The 17,138-nt window shown below is 48.5% G+C and overlaps 1 protein-coding gene across 1 annotated transcript in view; it reads right to left on the reverse strand.

Annotated features, from left to right (window-relative positions):
- LOC119461574 (uncharacterized) overlaps positions 1-17,138 on the reverse strand; it is a 64,368-nt gene that overhangs the window by 39,562 nt on the left and 7,668 nt on the right. The window contains exons 2-4 of the mRNA XM_037722929.2: positions 12,744-12,811; positions 3,005-3,154; positions 1,314-1,361 (exon numbers count right to left, since the gene is read on the reverse strand). Of these exons, the coding sequence (XP_037578857.2) occupies positions 1,314-1,361; positions 3,005-3,154; positions 12,744-12,811 (266 nt within the window). The remainder of the gene's footprint in view (positions 1-1,313; positions 1,362-3,004; positions 3,155-12,743; positions 12,812-17,138) is intronic.

Here is a 17,138-nt window from a genome sequence, read left to right on the forward strand (position 1 = left end):
CCGGCAGCAACACATTCGATAGATATCTTATTTCACTGCTGTGAAAATATATCGAAAGTACGCTAACTCAAGAATCAGTGTTCGTATATCATAAATGATTCGCTTATCTCTAGGACGCGTTCGCTGTAGCGTCCTAAAAATGCGCACTTTTCAAGAATTGTTGTACAACCAAATTATATACACTGTTCAGTTTACTGACTGGCAACTGAGCCTTTGAGCGAGTACGCGCGCTCCCGCACAAAATCATTCATGCATCGGCCTGTTCCGCCTATGTGTTCCTATCTGCGCAGGTCCTCATTTCTATATATTGCTGTTCAAGTGCAATAAACACTGGTTGTTAGCCAGCGCTGTGTCTGTCGTCTTCATCCTGTTTGAAGCGCTGTCGGGTTACCTTCTAAGAATGCACCAACCAGCCCAGCTCAGCATACTCTTGCAGATGCATCACGATTTTTTGGAGGACCCGGTCCTGCATTCTTGACTTGTCACGGTCCATAAATCTAACGATGATAACTTTACCACAACCTCTACACAGGCAACGTTCGGCAGCCGGCTTTCTTCAGTTTGATACTGGATTATTTGCCTTGAGAAATATGCAGTGTCTTTTTTTTAGCTTCTTGTCACCAAACTACGTTATGGCAATCAAGACTTGAGCTATTGTTTCCTGTCGTAGAGGTAATGAAATTGCATCTTTCTTGCTCGCCTTTAGTCGCGACAGAGGTGGCAATCAGGCGTTCAAAGCATGCAGCGCTCGATTTTCTTCAGATGAGACAATTTAGAGTTCAGCCGAGCAGAACGCTGAGGCCGTCGAGCCTTCGTTGTGAATCTCGAAGCCAATAAATGTTGCGATGATAACTTTGGTACTCACCGTCAGAGCACTGGCGACTTTGTTTCGTCAAAGCATCATGTTCACTTTATGCAAAATGACTTCCCTCTGATGAGTTTTGTACCAAAATATCGCCATCCCCTCCTCTCCCATAAAATAAAGAAATGGCAGAAGGGCTCTAGCCAGACGTCTGTTTTGTGTCAGCAATGCTAACATAGTGAAAAGAATACCGTTGTCCTTCCTATTACGTAATCTCATTTTCTTGGCAACCGATGCAGAAGTTGGCTAAATCCTTGATTAGACCTATCACATATGTGGGGGAAAAACTGGCATAAGAGAAAAACAGGAAGAAATAAAGGTAAACGTAGGGAGGTTAGCAAGATTTGAATATCCGGGGATAATCAGTTTGCTACTATACACAGGGGTAGGGCTAAATGGGAAAGAGGGGGGGGGGGAGCAAAAAAAGTAAACGACAGCAAGAAAGACTTACTGTGTCAAGGCCCCTCGTTTCGAGTTCTTTCTCCATGCAGGTGGTCACCTGAAAAAAATAGATGCATATTGATAAAAAGACTAAATGTGCGTCGCTGTAACTCAGACTGCTGTTATATATTTGGAAACGGTATACTAAACGAGACGCCTTCTTTTGAAATAATTTACTAGCAGTTCTTCATTGAGGTATTACCTTTTTCCCAGATCAAATAAATCTGCAAGAAATCCGTCCGTCCATCCGTCCGTCCGTTTGCCAGGTTTTACTGCGGCAACAGTTCAAATAGCTCGCAAACTTGATTTCCTCTCCGTCCATCCCATGCTTTGCTTTACGCGGTCTTTGTCATCAGGCCACCTCTTCGTCCAGAGCTTAACCCTCACGACATAGCAACATACCGGAAGAAAACATAAAGTTTGCCCGACGCAGCGGATTGAGCGGAGATGGTGGCGGTGTCCTCGGTGAGATCCTGATGCAATCGCAGGAATTTACTTCAGTGCTTGAGAAATTGCTGAAGTCGCTGTTTTGTGTTTGCGTGCTTGCGTGTATGTGTGTCTGTGTGTGTGTCTGTGCGTGCGTGCTTGTGCGTGTGTTTGTGAGAGAGATTCTCCTAGCATGTTTCAGCTAGAAAAGTAAAATTTACTCGGTGGATTCATTGCTAGTTACAGAAAGAGTAAGATGCATTCAGCAAAAAAAATTAAGCGGTACCTCTCTGAACGGGAACTGTCCAGGATTTGCGTAGCATTATATGGTGGTCGGTGTGGTGTGGAATATGTGTGGGGGCTATGCTGATGTAATATTCGTTATTTACTTACATATGCACGAGAAGCATGAGCAGACAGATGTGCACATTTAGATTGCCGAAGATATACCTTCCCCACCACGCCGATGGCCATATAGTGCTACGCATATCTCCGACAGTAACCGTTCAGAAAGGTTTCGCTTAATTTGTTTCTGCGATGGCACGCGTGGCATAACCAACGCGTTAATGACGTCATAGGCAACGGTGGGGTGACGGCTGCGAGTGCACGCGTAATTGATGTACAAGTGACGCATCCTCTCGTTTTGTGCCCGCTTTAGTCGCCTTCCATCCTCACTAGTAAGGTGTTTACCAGGGCGTTCCCTACTGCTTGCTATTCTGCTTTTAGTATGGTCTTAAGCAATTCTGGCTTGGGTTGAACGCCTGCTTTCTATGTATAGCGTATAGATATCGGCGAAACGGCCGGGCTCTTAGAATGTTTTGCGCCGGCGCGCCTGTTGTTATCGCGGATAATGGTCGTTTGTCAGTGTACTCCGGATGGCACGAAAGAAGTTTTCCCGAAATGAGTTTTCTGGCTTCACATGCGATGTTTTGACCAACTCGCCATATAATGCTAAGCATTGAAACAAAAGACGTTTGCCTCGCGGTTCGTCAAGCACGCAACTCCAGGTGAGTGCTACGATAAATGAAATGATACACACCGGACATACGGGACATAATACACATTACCAGTTAGCTATTTCATTGTGTGGGTGAACATACGGATCGGCTGGCAATAATGAATGCCTGATCAGTGTTATTTGTCGAAGCCCCTTACAAAATTTCGTACATTTCTCACATACGATGCCTCATCAGATGTATATCCGAGCGCGCGAGCATAACACAGTGTTCCTGTGTGCACTTATTGCATGCAGGCAGCGTTGCGTGCTCGACTTACGATTGCTTTTCTCTTGACGACCTCGTTCGTGCCATCCAGTGGCAGCATGGTGATCTCGCACACGGTCGGGCCGAGCTTGTTTGGAGGCGTGCCTTTCGGGAGGATCGCCTTGAGCGCTTCCAGCCGGTAGGCGTCCATCTCCGTGTCGTGCTGCACAATTGGAAGTGGAGAAATATTTCATTGGGCACTTGCGAATTTGTCTGTAGTGAATAACTTCGTACACGGAAGAGCTCGAAAACTTAGGTGACTTAGGGCAGCTGAACTGAAGCAACAAAGACCGAGCGAGACAGGCAAGGGTGTCGCTGTATTTTTTAGCGTTGGTTTTATTGATACTGTGACAGTTCATCTGTGACAGTCATCTGAGGAGCGGCACGTAGTCGTAAAATGCAATTCTTGGTTTCAAATTTTTTGGGCACCCACAACGCGCAAACACACGCACACGCACACTTAAACGCGCACATGTGGCAGGAAACGCTACTGCACCCTTCGGCCGCATTACCTGAAGAGCAGGGCATGACTGGCACCGTGAATCGCGAGATTCATTTTTGACCATAATGCTGAAGTGCAATAATACCCTCTTTATTTGTTCACGGGATCAAAAGCCGGCCGCGGCTGCTGCATTTTGTGAGGGTGGAATGCAAAAATGCTCGTTTCCCGTGCATTGAGGGCACGTTAATGATCCCCTGGTGGTCCAAGATTGATCCGGAGTCCGCCGCTATGGCGTGCCTCATAATATACCGTGGTTTTGGCACGTAAAAGCCTAGAATTCAATTCATCTTTCATTTATTAAGTTGTGGTTGGATTTATAACTGCATAATAAATGCCATTCAGCGCTCAATGCCTTAGCTTTGTAACAGGAACACTGATTACAACAAAATTTAGGATAATGAAAAATGAACTAAAGTTTTGTTCCTCGTATCTTTGGACTGAAGTTCATAGGGAAGGCATATAAGGAAAGTACAGTATGTAACTGCAACGTTTCGGCGTAATCTTGACATTACAGATCAATCGGTGAGACACACTGGCATCTAGCCCCGGCATGACTAAATGTAAGTGCATTTATACGTGTAAATGATGACGATGTAAGGAATTTACCGATGGTAACAACGCTGGGTGCGAGAAAAACATTTGTTGAACGAAGGTGCCTAATTGGGGCAAGGGCTTAGATCGATGCGTCAATCCCCAGTCAGACGTCTGGTCTATAGTCTCAGGCATTGAAAGCCGCCTTTGATAACGTTCAATGTACCTTCGAGTTTTTCATTCTATTTCTTGAACATTTTTGTGAATTGTTGCATACGGCAGCCGCTGAAGTTCTATACAAAGAACTTCAGCGCTCTTTATGTGTTTTACAGCATACATTTCCTACAGTGAGTCCTGGTACTCTTTCTCGCCGCTCTCTTTCATTTCTAACCATCTCACCTGCAGTAAAGATACAGAGAGAAAACAAAGAGAAGGAAGGCAGGGAGGTCAGCCAGGCTAGCATCCGGTTTGCTACGCTGCACTGGGAGTAAGGAAAACGGGTAATAGAAAGATGAAAAGAGTGAGAGAAAGAGAGAACTAGAGTCGCTCACTGAGGCCGGTGTTACTAAAAAAAAAACTGCAGTATCACGCGAATAGCTTTCTGCGCCATCGACGGATGTGGCCAGGGTCCAGGAATTTGGGTTTCCAAGAATGTTCTGCTACAGTCCAGTCGACTTAATGCGGTCGGTAACGATCTACGCTGAACGTCGTAATGAGGGCAAGTGTACAACAGGTGTTCGATGGTTTCTTCGGAGCCACATGTGTCGCACAGTGGTTTATCGGACCTTCCACGACTGAAATAATACGCGGTATTAAATGCCACACCAAGCAAGCGGTGGTATAGCGGTGTTGCATCCTCGTGAGAGAGGCTATTTGGCACTTCTAGCCGTAACAAAGGGTCCAGGGTACGTAGGCGGCATTAAGATGTGTTCGGAGAGCTCCAGAAAGATTGTGTCGCTCTGCGAGCAAGCAAACGGCGTTTTTAGCAGCGTCAGTCCTTTCCAGTTCAATTCAAATAGTACGAGTGCCTCCGTGGGCAGACCGGGCAGCCTTGTGAGCGAGGTCGTTACCGACAATGCCACAATGACCCAGAAGCCACTGAAAGATAGCATCGCACCCTTTTTCCTGAGCGTGATGGTGACTGTGTATTATATCTGATACAATCTGCTCACATGTGCTGTGACGTAGAGTAGATTTGATGCTCTGAACAGCGGCTTCTGAGTGACAAGACACGACCAATTTTTTCGCTTGTTGGTCAATGACGTTGTTCAGCTGCACGGAGGGCCACAAGTTCTGCCACTATAGATTTCGTTATGTTACACCTGAAATTTTATTGTGACCCGTTTGATCCAATGACAAAAGCGGATGCTCAGCTGCTAGGTCAGGTCAAAACATCAGTATATATATATATATATATATATATATATATATATAGTCTCCGTATGTTTCATGCAATAAGATCGGTGTCATCTGCTTCAATGGCATTAAAGACTGATTGGTGTTCTGAGTAATTCCTGGAATAGACAGGTACACTTGAGGCTGTCGAAGACACGAAAGGGTAAGTGAAGGTCTCTCCTGCGCTTTATAATCTGATGGTATACTCTAGCGGTGAACGTTTATCTGACGCGAAAACGCTGCTTGGGGGCGCTGTGCCACCAGGGAAGCCAGGGGATGGTCGGGGATCTTTGGGCGATGGTGAACGTGCTCTCTGAGCGAGTCGACTGCTACGTGAGTTGGAAGCAGCTGATCTCTGGCGATTGCGATTGTTGCTGACATGGAGGTACATCGAAGTAAACCGAGACACGTGCGTAAAGCTTCACCCTGTGTGCTCTCCAGAGTACGATTGTTGATCTTGCATGTGTTTGATAAAACTGGCAGACTGTTACGCAGGAGTCCCAAGAACAGTGCTCTGTACAGGTGCAGCATGGAATGCACAGGTGTGCCTCAAGTTTTCCCAGAGCGGAATTTCAACACCTGGGCAATACCAGATAGCTCCTTTTTCAAATATACGCAGTGGAGGCTCCATGATAGGTTGCAGTCAATGACAGCGCCAAGGAAGCGGTGCGTTTTACAATAAGACGCAGCTCGGTTCGTGATGGAAGCCAGATACGAGGACATTGGTTTCCGGGTAAGGGTGAGTAACACGTACTTTTCAGTCGACACACTTTTCAGTCGATCTCCTTGTTCTCGGAGATAAAGACACAGTCATGGTTGCCGTCCACTGGAGCCTAGCCCGCATCTGAGGTCGAGTCATCGCAGAGGCCCAGATGCCAATGCCATCGGCGTTGGATAGGTGAACTGTCCGCGGTAAGCACTGAGCGTATATGAATAGGTGATGACTGAGTTAAATGTTATGATGGCTAAGGTATGATGTTATGATGACTAAGTTATGATGGCCAAGTTAAACAATATGTGGTTCAACATTCCCCCCTGCAGGACTGCTCGGTGGATGTAGTGTTCGGAAGTTGGGCCATCCTCAACCTCCAAGAACAAACACCTCTCAGTTAAGTAGACATGTGTCCACAGATGCATGCAACCACCAACCCCTACGGTCTCCAGTTGACTTAGGAATTGCTTCATGGGCAGCGTTATCGTGTGTGAATGAGACAACTTTATTGAATAGGCTGAAAATTTATGGCCTGTGTCTATTGCATGCACATTTGATACCCAGAAAGATCGCTATCGATAGGGGCTTGAGGTTTTTTTTTTGCTCTTGGATGCAGGTAACAAGATCGATGACGATGTTACTAGAAAAGCGCCCACGCCGAAAGCCCGCCATACCTTCAATATATATGTTGAAGTGTTGGAGATACCATTATAGGTGAGCAAGAACCATCTTTTCTACCACTCTGCCTATGCAGCCGGAAAGTGGAACCAGATTATAGGACTATAAGTCGAGCGGAGACTTTCCAGATTTTAGAATGCACATCAAACGACTCAGTTTTCATCGTTGAGGAACGACACCGTCGTGTCAAGATTGATTGTAGTAACTGAGTAGCTGACCGCGTGCCGCGTATACCAGGGGGCTAAGGGCCGCGTACCTGATGCCACCTATTCTCGGTAACGACGAACGCCTACAGATCACCTATGCAGTGTGAAGTTACTCCTGTGAAAAAAATGTCACAGTTTCGCCCTAAGGGCGAAGCAGTGAATGCGACAGCAACACAGCAATGTCATACGAAGTAAGGTGAGCGGCTTTGGTAGCAATATGAATTGTAGTAAACATGAGCTGATTATGTAAGCAGGTGTGCTGCGGCGTAAGTAGACCGACATGAAGAGAGACTCGATGACCACGAGTAGGCGCGTGTGAAACGGTGGTGTTGATGAGAAGCGCTTCCCGTGGGCAGCGCGTGCGAAGGGACACACCTGTAGCGCTGCACTGCCGACCCGGGCAGCATTGCATGTGTAGCGTGCGTTGGAAAATGTGGCCCGACTATTACTAACTGATTGAACAAGCGTGGTGTGAGCGCGCACAAACAAACATGAATAGATCACACTGAATGACTGCAGACAACGACTGTCAAAACGCTAGCAGCAAGCGCATATATACGCCGCAGCAGCGGGCGAAGGTACGTGCGGTCTATCGCTTCAACGGAAACTGAGCGGCGAATGCACGGCGCATAAAGGTCAGAGCCGTGTGGAGATAAGAGACGGTGCGGACGAGCGACGAGCGCGGTTGTTGACAGCGTAGAAGTGCGCCCCCCCCCCCTCCCCGCGCTCCCTCCGGCGCTGGCTTCCCGCTTCCTTGCTTGCGCGTGGGTGATTGAGTGCGTTCGCTCTCCCTGATAGCGCGCGTCGCCGCACGCTTCCGCTCGGGCATACGGCGCGCGGCGAAGATTTTATCTATAGGGAACCTCACGGCGACAACGACGGCGACGACGACGGCGACGGCAGAAATCCGGTAGAAGCCTCCATATAATTGCTATCGCAATAAAAGGGCACGTTCATTTCTGATACGCGTGTCTCGCGGACGAGGCTCAGAGCTGCATGACTGGTGGTGACCGCAGCGCCCGCAATCCATGCGCAGAAGTATTCTGCCACATCAAGCTGCGAGAGACCTTCGTGTAGGGCCAAAGGAGAAAAGGGGTTCCTTTGATGTGGGCATGAACGAAGACGCCTCACTTTCATCCATATTTGCGAGAATGGTTTCCGAGGATCGAGCGACTAGCAGCAGAGCGACTAGCAGCAGAAAGTCTTCCAGCACCGGTCCTGCAGTCTATCTAAGCGGTGCTGAGCTTTGTTGTGTATGCGTCGTGCAGCCCTAAGATCGAGAATGGACTTCTTGCGCCGATACCGTCTTCCCGCTTCGCGACGAACCGCACGCAGCTTCTCCAGTTCTGTACCAAAGTCTGTTCACCTTGAGGGCATTGTAAGCGAACACCCACACAAAAAAATAATCATAGCCTCCGCAATGGCGTCTTCTATCTTGTGCTCATGGTCTCTACATGCGTCTTTCATATCGTCCTTATACTTTGATGGATGGATGGATGGATGTAAAACTTTAATAAAAGTCCTGAGGTACGCGACTCAGCGCGCAGCGGGCCGCTCCCACGTTGGGACAGTCAGGCCATGCCCGACGCCGCATCGTGGGCCCTCTGGACAGCCCATAGTTGCACCCCGGCATCGGGGCTCCTGATAGCGGAGAACCACTTGTCCTCATTGATTTGTTCCGTGCCTCGCAACGAGGGGCAACGCCAGAGCATGTGGTCTAGGCTAGCGAAGTCATTGCAGTGCCTGCAAGAACTACTGGCATAAGTGTCGGGATAAAGCTTGTGTAATAAAGCCGGGCTGGGATACGAGCCTGTTTGCAACAATCTGAGGGTCAATGCCTGCGCTCTATTTAACTTCTTGTGAGGAAGGGGAAAGTCTCTCCTGCCGAGATAAAAGTGCTGCGTAATTTCGTTATATGTTGTCGGTTCATCTCTGTTCTCCACCACTGCGGGCCGGCCGGGTAGTTCTCCATGGTCGCGGAAAGCGAGACCTCGCGCCTTGGAGTGGGCCAGCTCGTTGAGGTTTGTGGGGCCTCCCGTGATGGATCCCATGTGAGCGGGGAACCACGTGAGCGTGTGGGTGGCGATGCTTTTGCCATCGAGGATGCGACAGGCTTCCTTACACACGGCGCCAATACTGAAGGCGCGGATGGCTGCCCTGGAGTCGCTGAAGATGTTCGCATGTTTCTCGTCCAGGAGGGCCAAGGCAATAGCCACTTGCTCGGCCGCACATGACGACGTGCTTCGTACCGAAGCTGCGTTAACGGTCGAACCCCTGTGGTTGATGGACACTACTGTGAAATTTTTGCTGTTGCCATATTGGGCCGCGTCGACGAAGCAGCTGCCGCCAGGGAGTTCTGTCACCCGGCGTAGGAGCGCCACGGCCCTGGCCTTCCTTCTTTCCACGTTGCGCTGGCGATAGATATTGCGCGGGGCGGGGGATATGATGATGTGGTCTTTCTGCTCTTTCGGAAGGCCCTGGTAGGAGTCTTCGACCTTAGCCGGGGGGACGCCCATCTCTGTTAGGATTCGTCTGCCCACCGTGGTGCCGGAGAGTCTGAGAATCTGTGCCCTTTCTTGTGCTTCTGCAATTTCTTCCAGTGTATTATGAATACCCAACTGGAGAAGTCGGTCGGTGCGTGTGTAGTTTGGTAGTCCGAGCGAGTTATACTTTGATCAAACGATTCTACTCAATACCGCAAAGGACGATCTGTCAACTCCACTAATCTTTAAATAGATCGGAATATGGCAGCTTGCGTGCGTCTATATGTGCAAAATCCTTTGTACTCTCGAAATGAAGCGCCGCGATACGCAATTCAAGTCGAGGCAGCTACTATGTCAGTCCTCGCAAATATATATGGATACCATCATTCACAAAGCCCAAATCGTGATAAAAGGCAAATGATGCAAGTTTCCTGCTTTTAGAGTAAGTTTCCATGCTTCTTCATAGTTGGTAATGTGCGTTGAAGTCCCCTGTAATTACCGAAGGACCAGTGGTTTTTTGAGTGTCTTCAAGCCTCTTGCAGTCATAACAATCTGCTGGCTTTACGTAGGCACCAATATGTGTAATGGAAACGCTGTTCTTTAAATGGAGGCAGATGTACTAGTGGGTGTCATGAGGCTCTGCAGGATGTGCGAGCTATGAAAAATCTGTGCGAATGTAGACGATGACTTTGCTCTGCGCACCGCATGTGGACGAGACAAATGATTTGTATCCGGACAGTCTGATCGAAGCTGATTTATTTGGTTCACAAATAGCCAGTATGGGGAAGCGATTTGTAAAAACCAACTGACGGAACTCTGACATACGGGACTTCAGCCCTCTGACATTCCTATGGAAAATTGTGGCCTTTCTGACTTAAGTATGAAAAGAGGGCAGTAGGCGAGCCATGGTGTTTACTGAAGACCTGCAAGCACTGGACTAAGAACGCCCAGCACTAGCAGGGCACTTCGGGCGGACGTAGTGTGCAGCTTACTTAAGAGCATGGTGTCCATAAGAGGCCGAAGCATTGCTACTACTTGCCGTTCTTCAGTGGGGAACCGAAACTGTGTTCACACTACCGAAGAGGCGTTTTGTCACTTGCAGTCACTTTTGCTGTTGCTTTGGCTGTCGCTTCAGCTGTAACTTGGGCTGTAGCTTTCACACTGCGCGCCCTGTTTCAGGATTCATACTCTTCGGTGTATTCTTTGCTCAGAGTTTGATTCCGCCGCACGTGGCCTACGGGGCAGAGGAGGAGGTGTCGTCGGACGTGGCGTACTTTTCACAGAGTTGCAAAAGTTGCACGGAGTTGCACAATGTTGCAAAAATAACACATAGAAGAAATAAAATGTGATGGTACGTATGCCGCCCTTTTGTGGCATCGCAAGACGCTTTTTATCAGAGGGGTACTTGCTTCAAGCAAGTTTATTCAGACAAGCTTCCGAAGCACGCCAAATCGGCAATAGCACAGTCACTAAAAATGGTCTACAAGCAATGCACGTGCTGTTTTCCAGTCTCTGATGTGCCAAGTTTATTGCTTCTAGTGTGCTGCGTCCAAAGGTAAATCGCCATTATTAAATTCATATGTATTCCACATTGAGTGTGGGCTCATTGCAAACCTTTTAAAAAATTCATGCAACGCTTCCAGTTTCTCATATCTTAAAGAATTTTAATGTTCACAGGTTGGAAGGTATCGCATTAACAAACGTATATTCTGTTTATTTTGTTTGCTGCTTGAAAAGGTACCATCTCACCTTGTGGAATTGACAAGACGAACATGAAATTTTACACTATGCCTTTCGCTCTGAGCAACTAGCTGAAAAGTATTCTCGTAAACACCTCATCAGTGACATTGTCACTCCACAAAAGAGTTGTTGGGATATAAGGCGATACCACCTATCCTAAGGATTTTTGTTTCTGTCTGACCATGCCACCGAGTAAGGTGTTTGTAAACAGTTTTGGCCAAAACATCACGTCGTATGACACTGCCATAAAAGTATTAGCTTGAATATAAGCTTTCGTTTACTTTTTGCCACAGAAGAGGCTTTGTCGAGGTCTCCCAGAGACTTCCGTAGTGCAGATTCAACGGAAATAACGTAATTGCCAGACGGGGCGGCCCTTGGTCTACGTAGGCCTGCCCGCTTCAAGCTGAACGAGTAGCAACTTCTAATCCGGTTGCCCCTTTTATAGACGCGATTGTTGGTGTAGACTGTCGCTATGCTTTATCTAACCCCGGCAGCAAAGTTCATGCGTTATCTAGGCGGTTTTCTTGAGATTGGCTCACGATATCCAGTTATGAAGGCCTAGCCTACTGTCACGCACAGGCAGCTTGACATGTCACTGCAAAGGAGTTGTTGCGCCACCTGTCACCTCTGCGGCTAAACACGGCAAAACACTCCACGCGGTGACAACCGACGCCGCCGTTCCGCTGCAGAGAAATCGACATCTTTTGAGCCATGTACTTTTGAGCCGACACGCACTTGCCATTCTTCTTTCTGGAGTTTTACGTGCCAAAACCAGTTCTGATTATGAGGCACGCCGTAGTGGAGGGCTCCAGATTAATTTTGACCACCTGGGGTTCCTTAACGTGCACTACAACGCAAGCGCGCTGGCGTTTTTGCATTTCGCCTCCATCGCAACGCGGGCCCCTGCGGCCGGGATTCGATCTCGCGATCTCGTGCTTAGCAACTCAACGCCTTAGTTGACTAAGCCACCGCGGCGGGTGCACTTGCCATTGACATGAAATGGCATTGCTTAAGGCAGTGCATGCCACCATACATGCTCTCCTCGCTCACGCATCAAGGCTCGGACGCGTCAAATCGGTTTGGTAATTATTTCGTTAATCCTTGACGCATCTTACATGCGTGAGCTCATGCCTGGCAAACTTCACTTTATGCTTTAGTGACGTGTGACAGCTCTGCAAGCCTCCGTCAGGAGCGATGGCTGCATTGATGCCAAATAATTCAACAGAGCTCGTAGCTTCCTCTGTAACCTACTTTGGTTGAGGAATTAAATAGCGCGATTATTTTTTAAATCTTAGCAGCGGCTATAACTGCGGTTACGTACTTAAGTAAGTACGTAACCGCACTGACGTAACACTGACTAGTGTTATATTTTACTGAAAACGTCTGAGACATTCATTTCACCATTTCCACTGAAGCCGCGTCTATTTTATACTTCGGTCGTTTGGCATTTCTGCACTACATCATGTCATATTTATGATCTTGGTCAATTTTGTTTGAAGACTCACCTGTTTCGCGGCCGCAGCTGTCGTGGAATGACATCTGAGGAAGTTTTCTCGGATATTGGCGGGGAACTCTGCAATAAAGGCGAAAATCAATAAAAAATAAAGTTTTCGGACAGTTAGAGACTGTAATAGCTGCTCGTGCTAACGTCGACTACCACTTGACCTCTTTGTGTTGGCTATCGTGACGTACGGGGTTGCAGAAATGACATCACACCCAAGGCTGAAATGGCACGCGCTGTTTCGTCGTGCTGTGCAACCTAGTAACATGTGCCGACGTGTTCCTACGTCTTCTTACGACCATTACACAATAGTATTCTAGAAAGCTGCATTCGTAGTACTCGCAAGTGTGTCGTTAGAAATTCACATGAAGCCTGCGAATACAGGCAAAGTGCCTCGAGCGACCAGTCGCGTGCCAATTCTGCGTGTATTCGCGGGCTCCGTTCACACTCGGAAAAACACATTTATGTAGCACGCATTGAGCAACTCAAAGCTCTATCGGGAGCTTTTCATGTTGCTATACAATTTTCTCATTGTCACTTTGATAATTAGGACAGCACTTCTCGAGTTACATAATTATAATTAGCTAATTAAATCTCAGTAAACCTCAGTAGCTGCCAGTAAAAATTACTGGCGGCTACTCCGCTGTACTGGAAATAAATACGAACTGGGTTTACTTCGCGTAACGCCCTTGCTCTTTTTTTTTTTTTTTAATCGTGCTGCGTGATAGCTTGGACACCTTGTATACTTTTTCCTAAGGTCATTCATGCTGCACAACTGGTAATAAGCTAACTGCTCCCCAAGTATTAGTTATATATATATATATATATATATATATATATATTGTTGCACGCACACGTGAGTAAGAAGAACGATGACCGGTGAAAGTGCTTTCGGTCCCGGGTTGGAAAAGAAGAGGAGGACGACACCGAGTTGATCAACCAGCTGGCCACTCTTGCGCTGGCGTTCGCGACCTACAATAAACGGCCCCCTTCATCCGTAAGAGTGATAAACGGTCTCCTTCGCACGTAACAGAGTGGTGGAGGTGCGGGGTAAGCATTCACAACCACGGAACCGTCACTGCTGCAGCTTCGTCGAAGCCATCGACTTGCCAGCCTCCCGCCATCTGCCGTGACCGTCTTCGACATGCCTGAAGAAGGAGCCACTCCGAGGGCAGCGCCTAGCGGTCCGTTGCAGTATTACCGAATTCCACCCACCTTCGGAGGAAAAGCGGGAGAAGATGCCGACGAGTGGCTTGTCCATTACAAACGAGTGAGCAAGTCCAACGGGTGGGATTCAACCGCTCAGCTCACCAATGTGGTGTTCTCCCTGACCGACACCGCACTCGTGTGGTACGAGAACCACGAGGACACGCTTACAACGTGGGAACTTTTTGTTGAACAGCTCAAGGCGTCTTTTGGGGACTCAGTCGCCAAAAATAAGCGCGCTGAGCAGACATTGTCGCAACGGGCACAGCTACCAGGTGAGACATGCACCGCGTATATTGAAGAAGTTTTAAAGCTGTGCAAGTTGGTCAGTGCTCGCATGTCAGAAGAAGATAAAATGGGACATTTGCTGAAAGGAGCGGCTGAGGACATGTACAATTTTCTCATCAGTAAAGAAAGCCTAAGTTCTGTGTCCGCCGTCGTTCGGCATTGCAGAACCTTTGAAATGCTCAAGATGCGTCGGATTACACCAAAGTTTGGTCGGTTGGCAATCGTTACGACGGTTGCCAGTGTGGACACGAGACCTTGCCTCGACCATCCGAGAGATTGTCCGCGAGGAACTTTCCCACCGCGAAGAGATGTCGCGTCCAACAGCTGACCACCGTGGCATGCATACTTCGCGTGAGGCTATGACTGCACCACATTCGGCCCCTTGGCAACCGATGGTTAGCGCAACGGCCATATACTACAGAGCAGCCCCGCAGTCTCGGATTACAACACGCTCTCTGACTCGGCGCTATGACCGACGCGCTCAGCACACGCCTTCTCGACTCCCGATGTATTGTCATGACACACGCCATTAACCAAACCACTGCACAAGGGAAAATGACAATATTCGGTTCATCGACGAACAACCAAGGTTTCGACCTCCCCCGGTGTGTTACTCTTGCGGTGTCCCGGGTCATATATCGCGGTTTTGCAACAAGCGTATGACCACGTGGTATGGCCAGCCCATAAAGTTTTCACGGCCCTCCGAACGGCCCCATGGTGCCCCGTGGCCAGCACACGCATCGTCTGGCGACGAGTATTGGCCGCGCAGCTACCGGAATCGCTCCCTTGCATCTGACAGGAGTTTGAAGCCCCCACCGCGTCCTCGTGCTTCCCGTTCTCCCTCACCACTGCGTCGTATCACGTAGCCTTCGTCACCGGAAAACTAGCTAGCGCGGCCGATGAAGGTGAGGTCGCGGGAGATGTGCTACTGACAGAAATACCTCCTGTGTTGATGCTCAAAAACAAAGTGCGCGTTTTTGTGGATAATGTTCCTGTGATGGCTCTGGTGGACACAGGCGCAACAATTTCGGTTATGAGTGTCTCTCCTAAAGACATGTTAGGGCGAAAGGTCATTTTCAAATGGGACGAAGCTTCAATGTTCTGTGGAGTGATTGGCTAGCCGTTACAGTGTGTAGTGCTGACATATTTTTGGGAGGCCATGTGATTACGAGAGTTTGGGATCATTCCTCGGTCGACCCATGATGTTATTCTTGGCATGGATTTTTTGCGGTAGTGTGGTGCCACTGTTGACTGCCGCACAGGGAAGGTATTCATAAGTGGTAGGATGTCGTCAGCCCTCCTGGAAAACCCTGTAGATCACGAAACCACACTGTGTGTTTGTGGCGATACGGTCGTACCTGCATCATCCACCGTTTGTGTTCCCGCTGTCTGTTGCGGCGCCGATTCAGCTTTGATGCTACCGTAGAACCGATGCACATGAACTGTATGAAGACGAATGTGTTGGTTCCACATTCTGTGGTGTCGATCAAAGGCGGACGCGCTGGCTTGTGGATCGTAAACTGTTCTGCGGAGCCCATGATACTACCAGATGGCTTGAAAGTAGCCTTCGTCCGGCGGCTGAACTTACAGAAGTACCTGAAAAACCTGATGGCCACATTTCGGAAATGGCCCTTTTGTCCATAATAAGTAAATCGCTAAGCACGAATGAACGCTGAACGTTAGTGGGTGTGCTTTCGAAGCACTTCTCGGTATTCGACTTCGCGCAGAAGGACAAAATACCTGCAATCCCCGCGTCACGAACCCGCCATACCGTCAACACGGGTTCCGCAAATCCGACTAGACAAAAGTCATATCGCGTTTCACCATCAGAGTGCCAGATTATCAACGACCAAGCACATGAAATGATGAAAAAAGGAGTCGTACAAGAGTCAGCGAGTCCGTGGGCAGCTCCAGTGATTCTTGTTAAAAGAAAGATGGATCTTGGCAATTTTGCGTCGACTATCGCCGATTGAATGCTGTAACAATGCTGTAACAAAAAAAAGGACGTGTACCCACTGTGGCACGTATTAATGACGCAATAGACTGCCTTCATTCTGCCTCTTGCTTTTCCTCAGTAAACTTACGATCCGGCTACTGGCAAATTCCGATGCATCCTGAAGACAAGGAAAAGACAGCCGCTGACGGGCTCTTTGAATTTAATGTGATGCCATTTGGACTGTGGAACGCTCCGGCAACTTTCGAGAGATTTATGGACACTATTCTGCGCGGCTTGAAGTGGAACATTTGCATGTGCTACCTCGATGACTTCGTCATCTTAGGCCGCACCTTCAGCGAACACAACTCGCGTCTGGATATCGTCCTGAACTGCATCAGAAACACTGGCCTAGTTTTTAACTCAAAGAATAGCCACTTCGGAGACCACCAAATCCTTGTGTTTGGGCACCTCGTCGATAAGGACGGCATCCGCCCTGATCCCCAGAAGACAGCAGCCGTTGAAGCGTTTAGTGCACCACGCTCTGTCAAGGAGCTCAGTAGTTTTCTGGGGCTTTGTTCCTACTTCCACTGCTTTATCCCTAAGTCTGCCGACGTCGCGTATCCGCTGGCATGTCTGCTACGAAAGTACATCCCCTTTGAGTGGACTCCGGAGTGCGACTCTTCTTTTCGTCAGTTGAACTTTCAGCTGACCTGTTCTTCAACACATCATTCCTTCAGCTCCGACGGAACTCCATGCGGATGCCAGTGGCACAGGTATTGGTGCCATCCTAGTTCAACGCCACGGTGACAGCGAACACGTGATCGCATATGCAAGTCGCTCATTAAGTAGGCCCGAGCAGAATTACACTATCACGGAACAAGGATGCCTCGCGGTAACATTTGGCATTTGCGGTTCAGCGGTTTCGTTCTTACTTGTATGGACGCCCCTTCAAAGTTGTCACCGACCACC

This window comes from Dermacentor silvarum, chromosome 8, assembly GCF_013339745.2.
Source record: "Dermacentor silvarum isolate Dsil-2018 chromosome 8, BIME_Dsil_1.4, whole genome shotgun sequence".
Taxonomy (NCBI): domain Eukaryota; kingdom Metazoa; phylum Arthropoda; class Arachnida; order Ixodida; family Ixodidae; genus Dermacentor; species Dermacentor silvarum.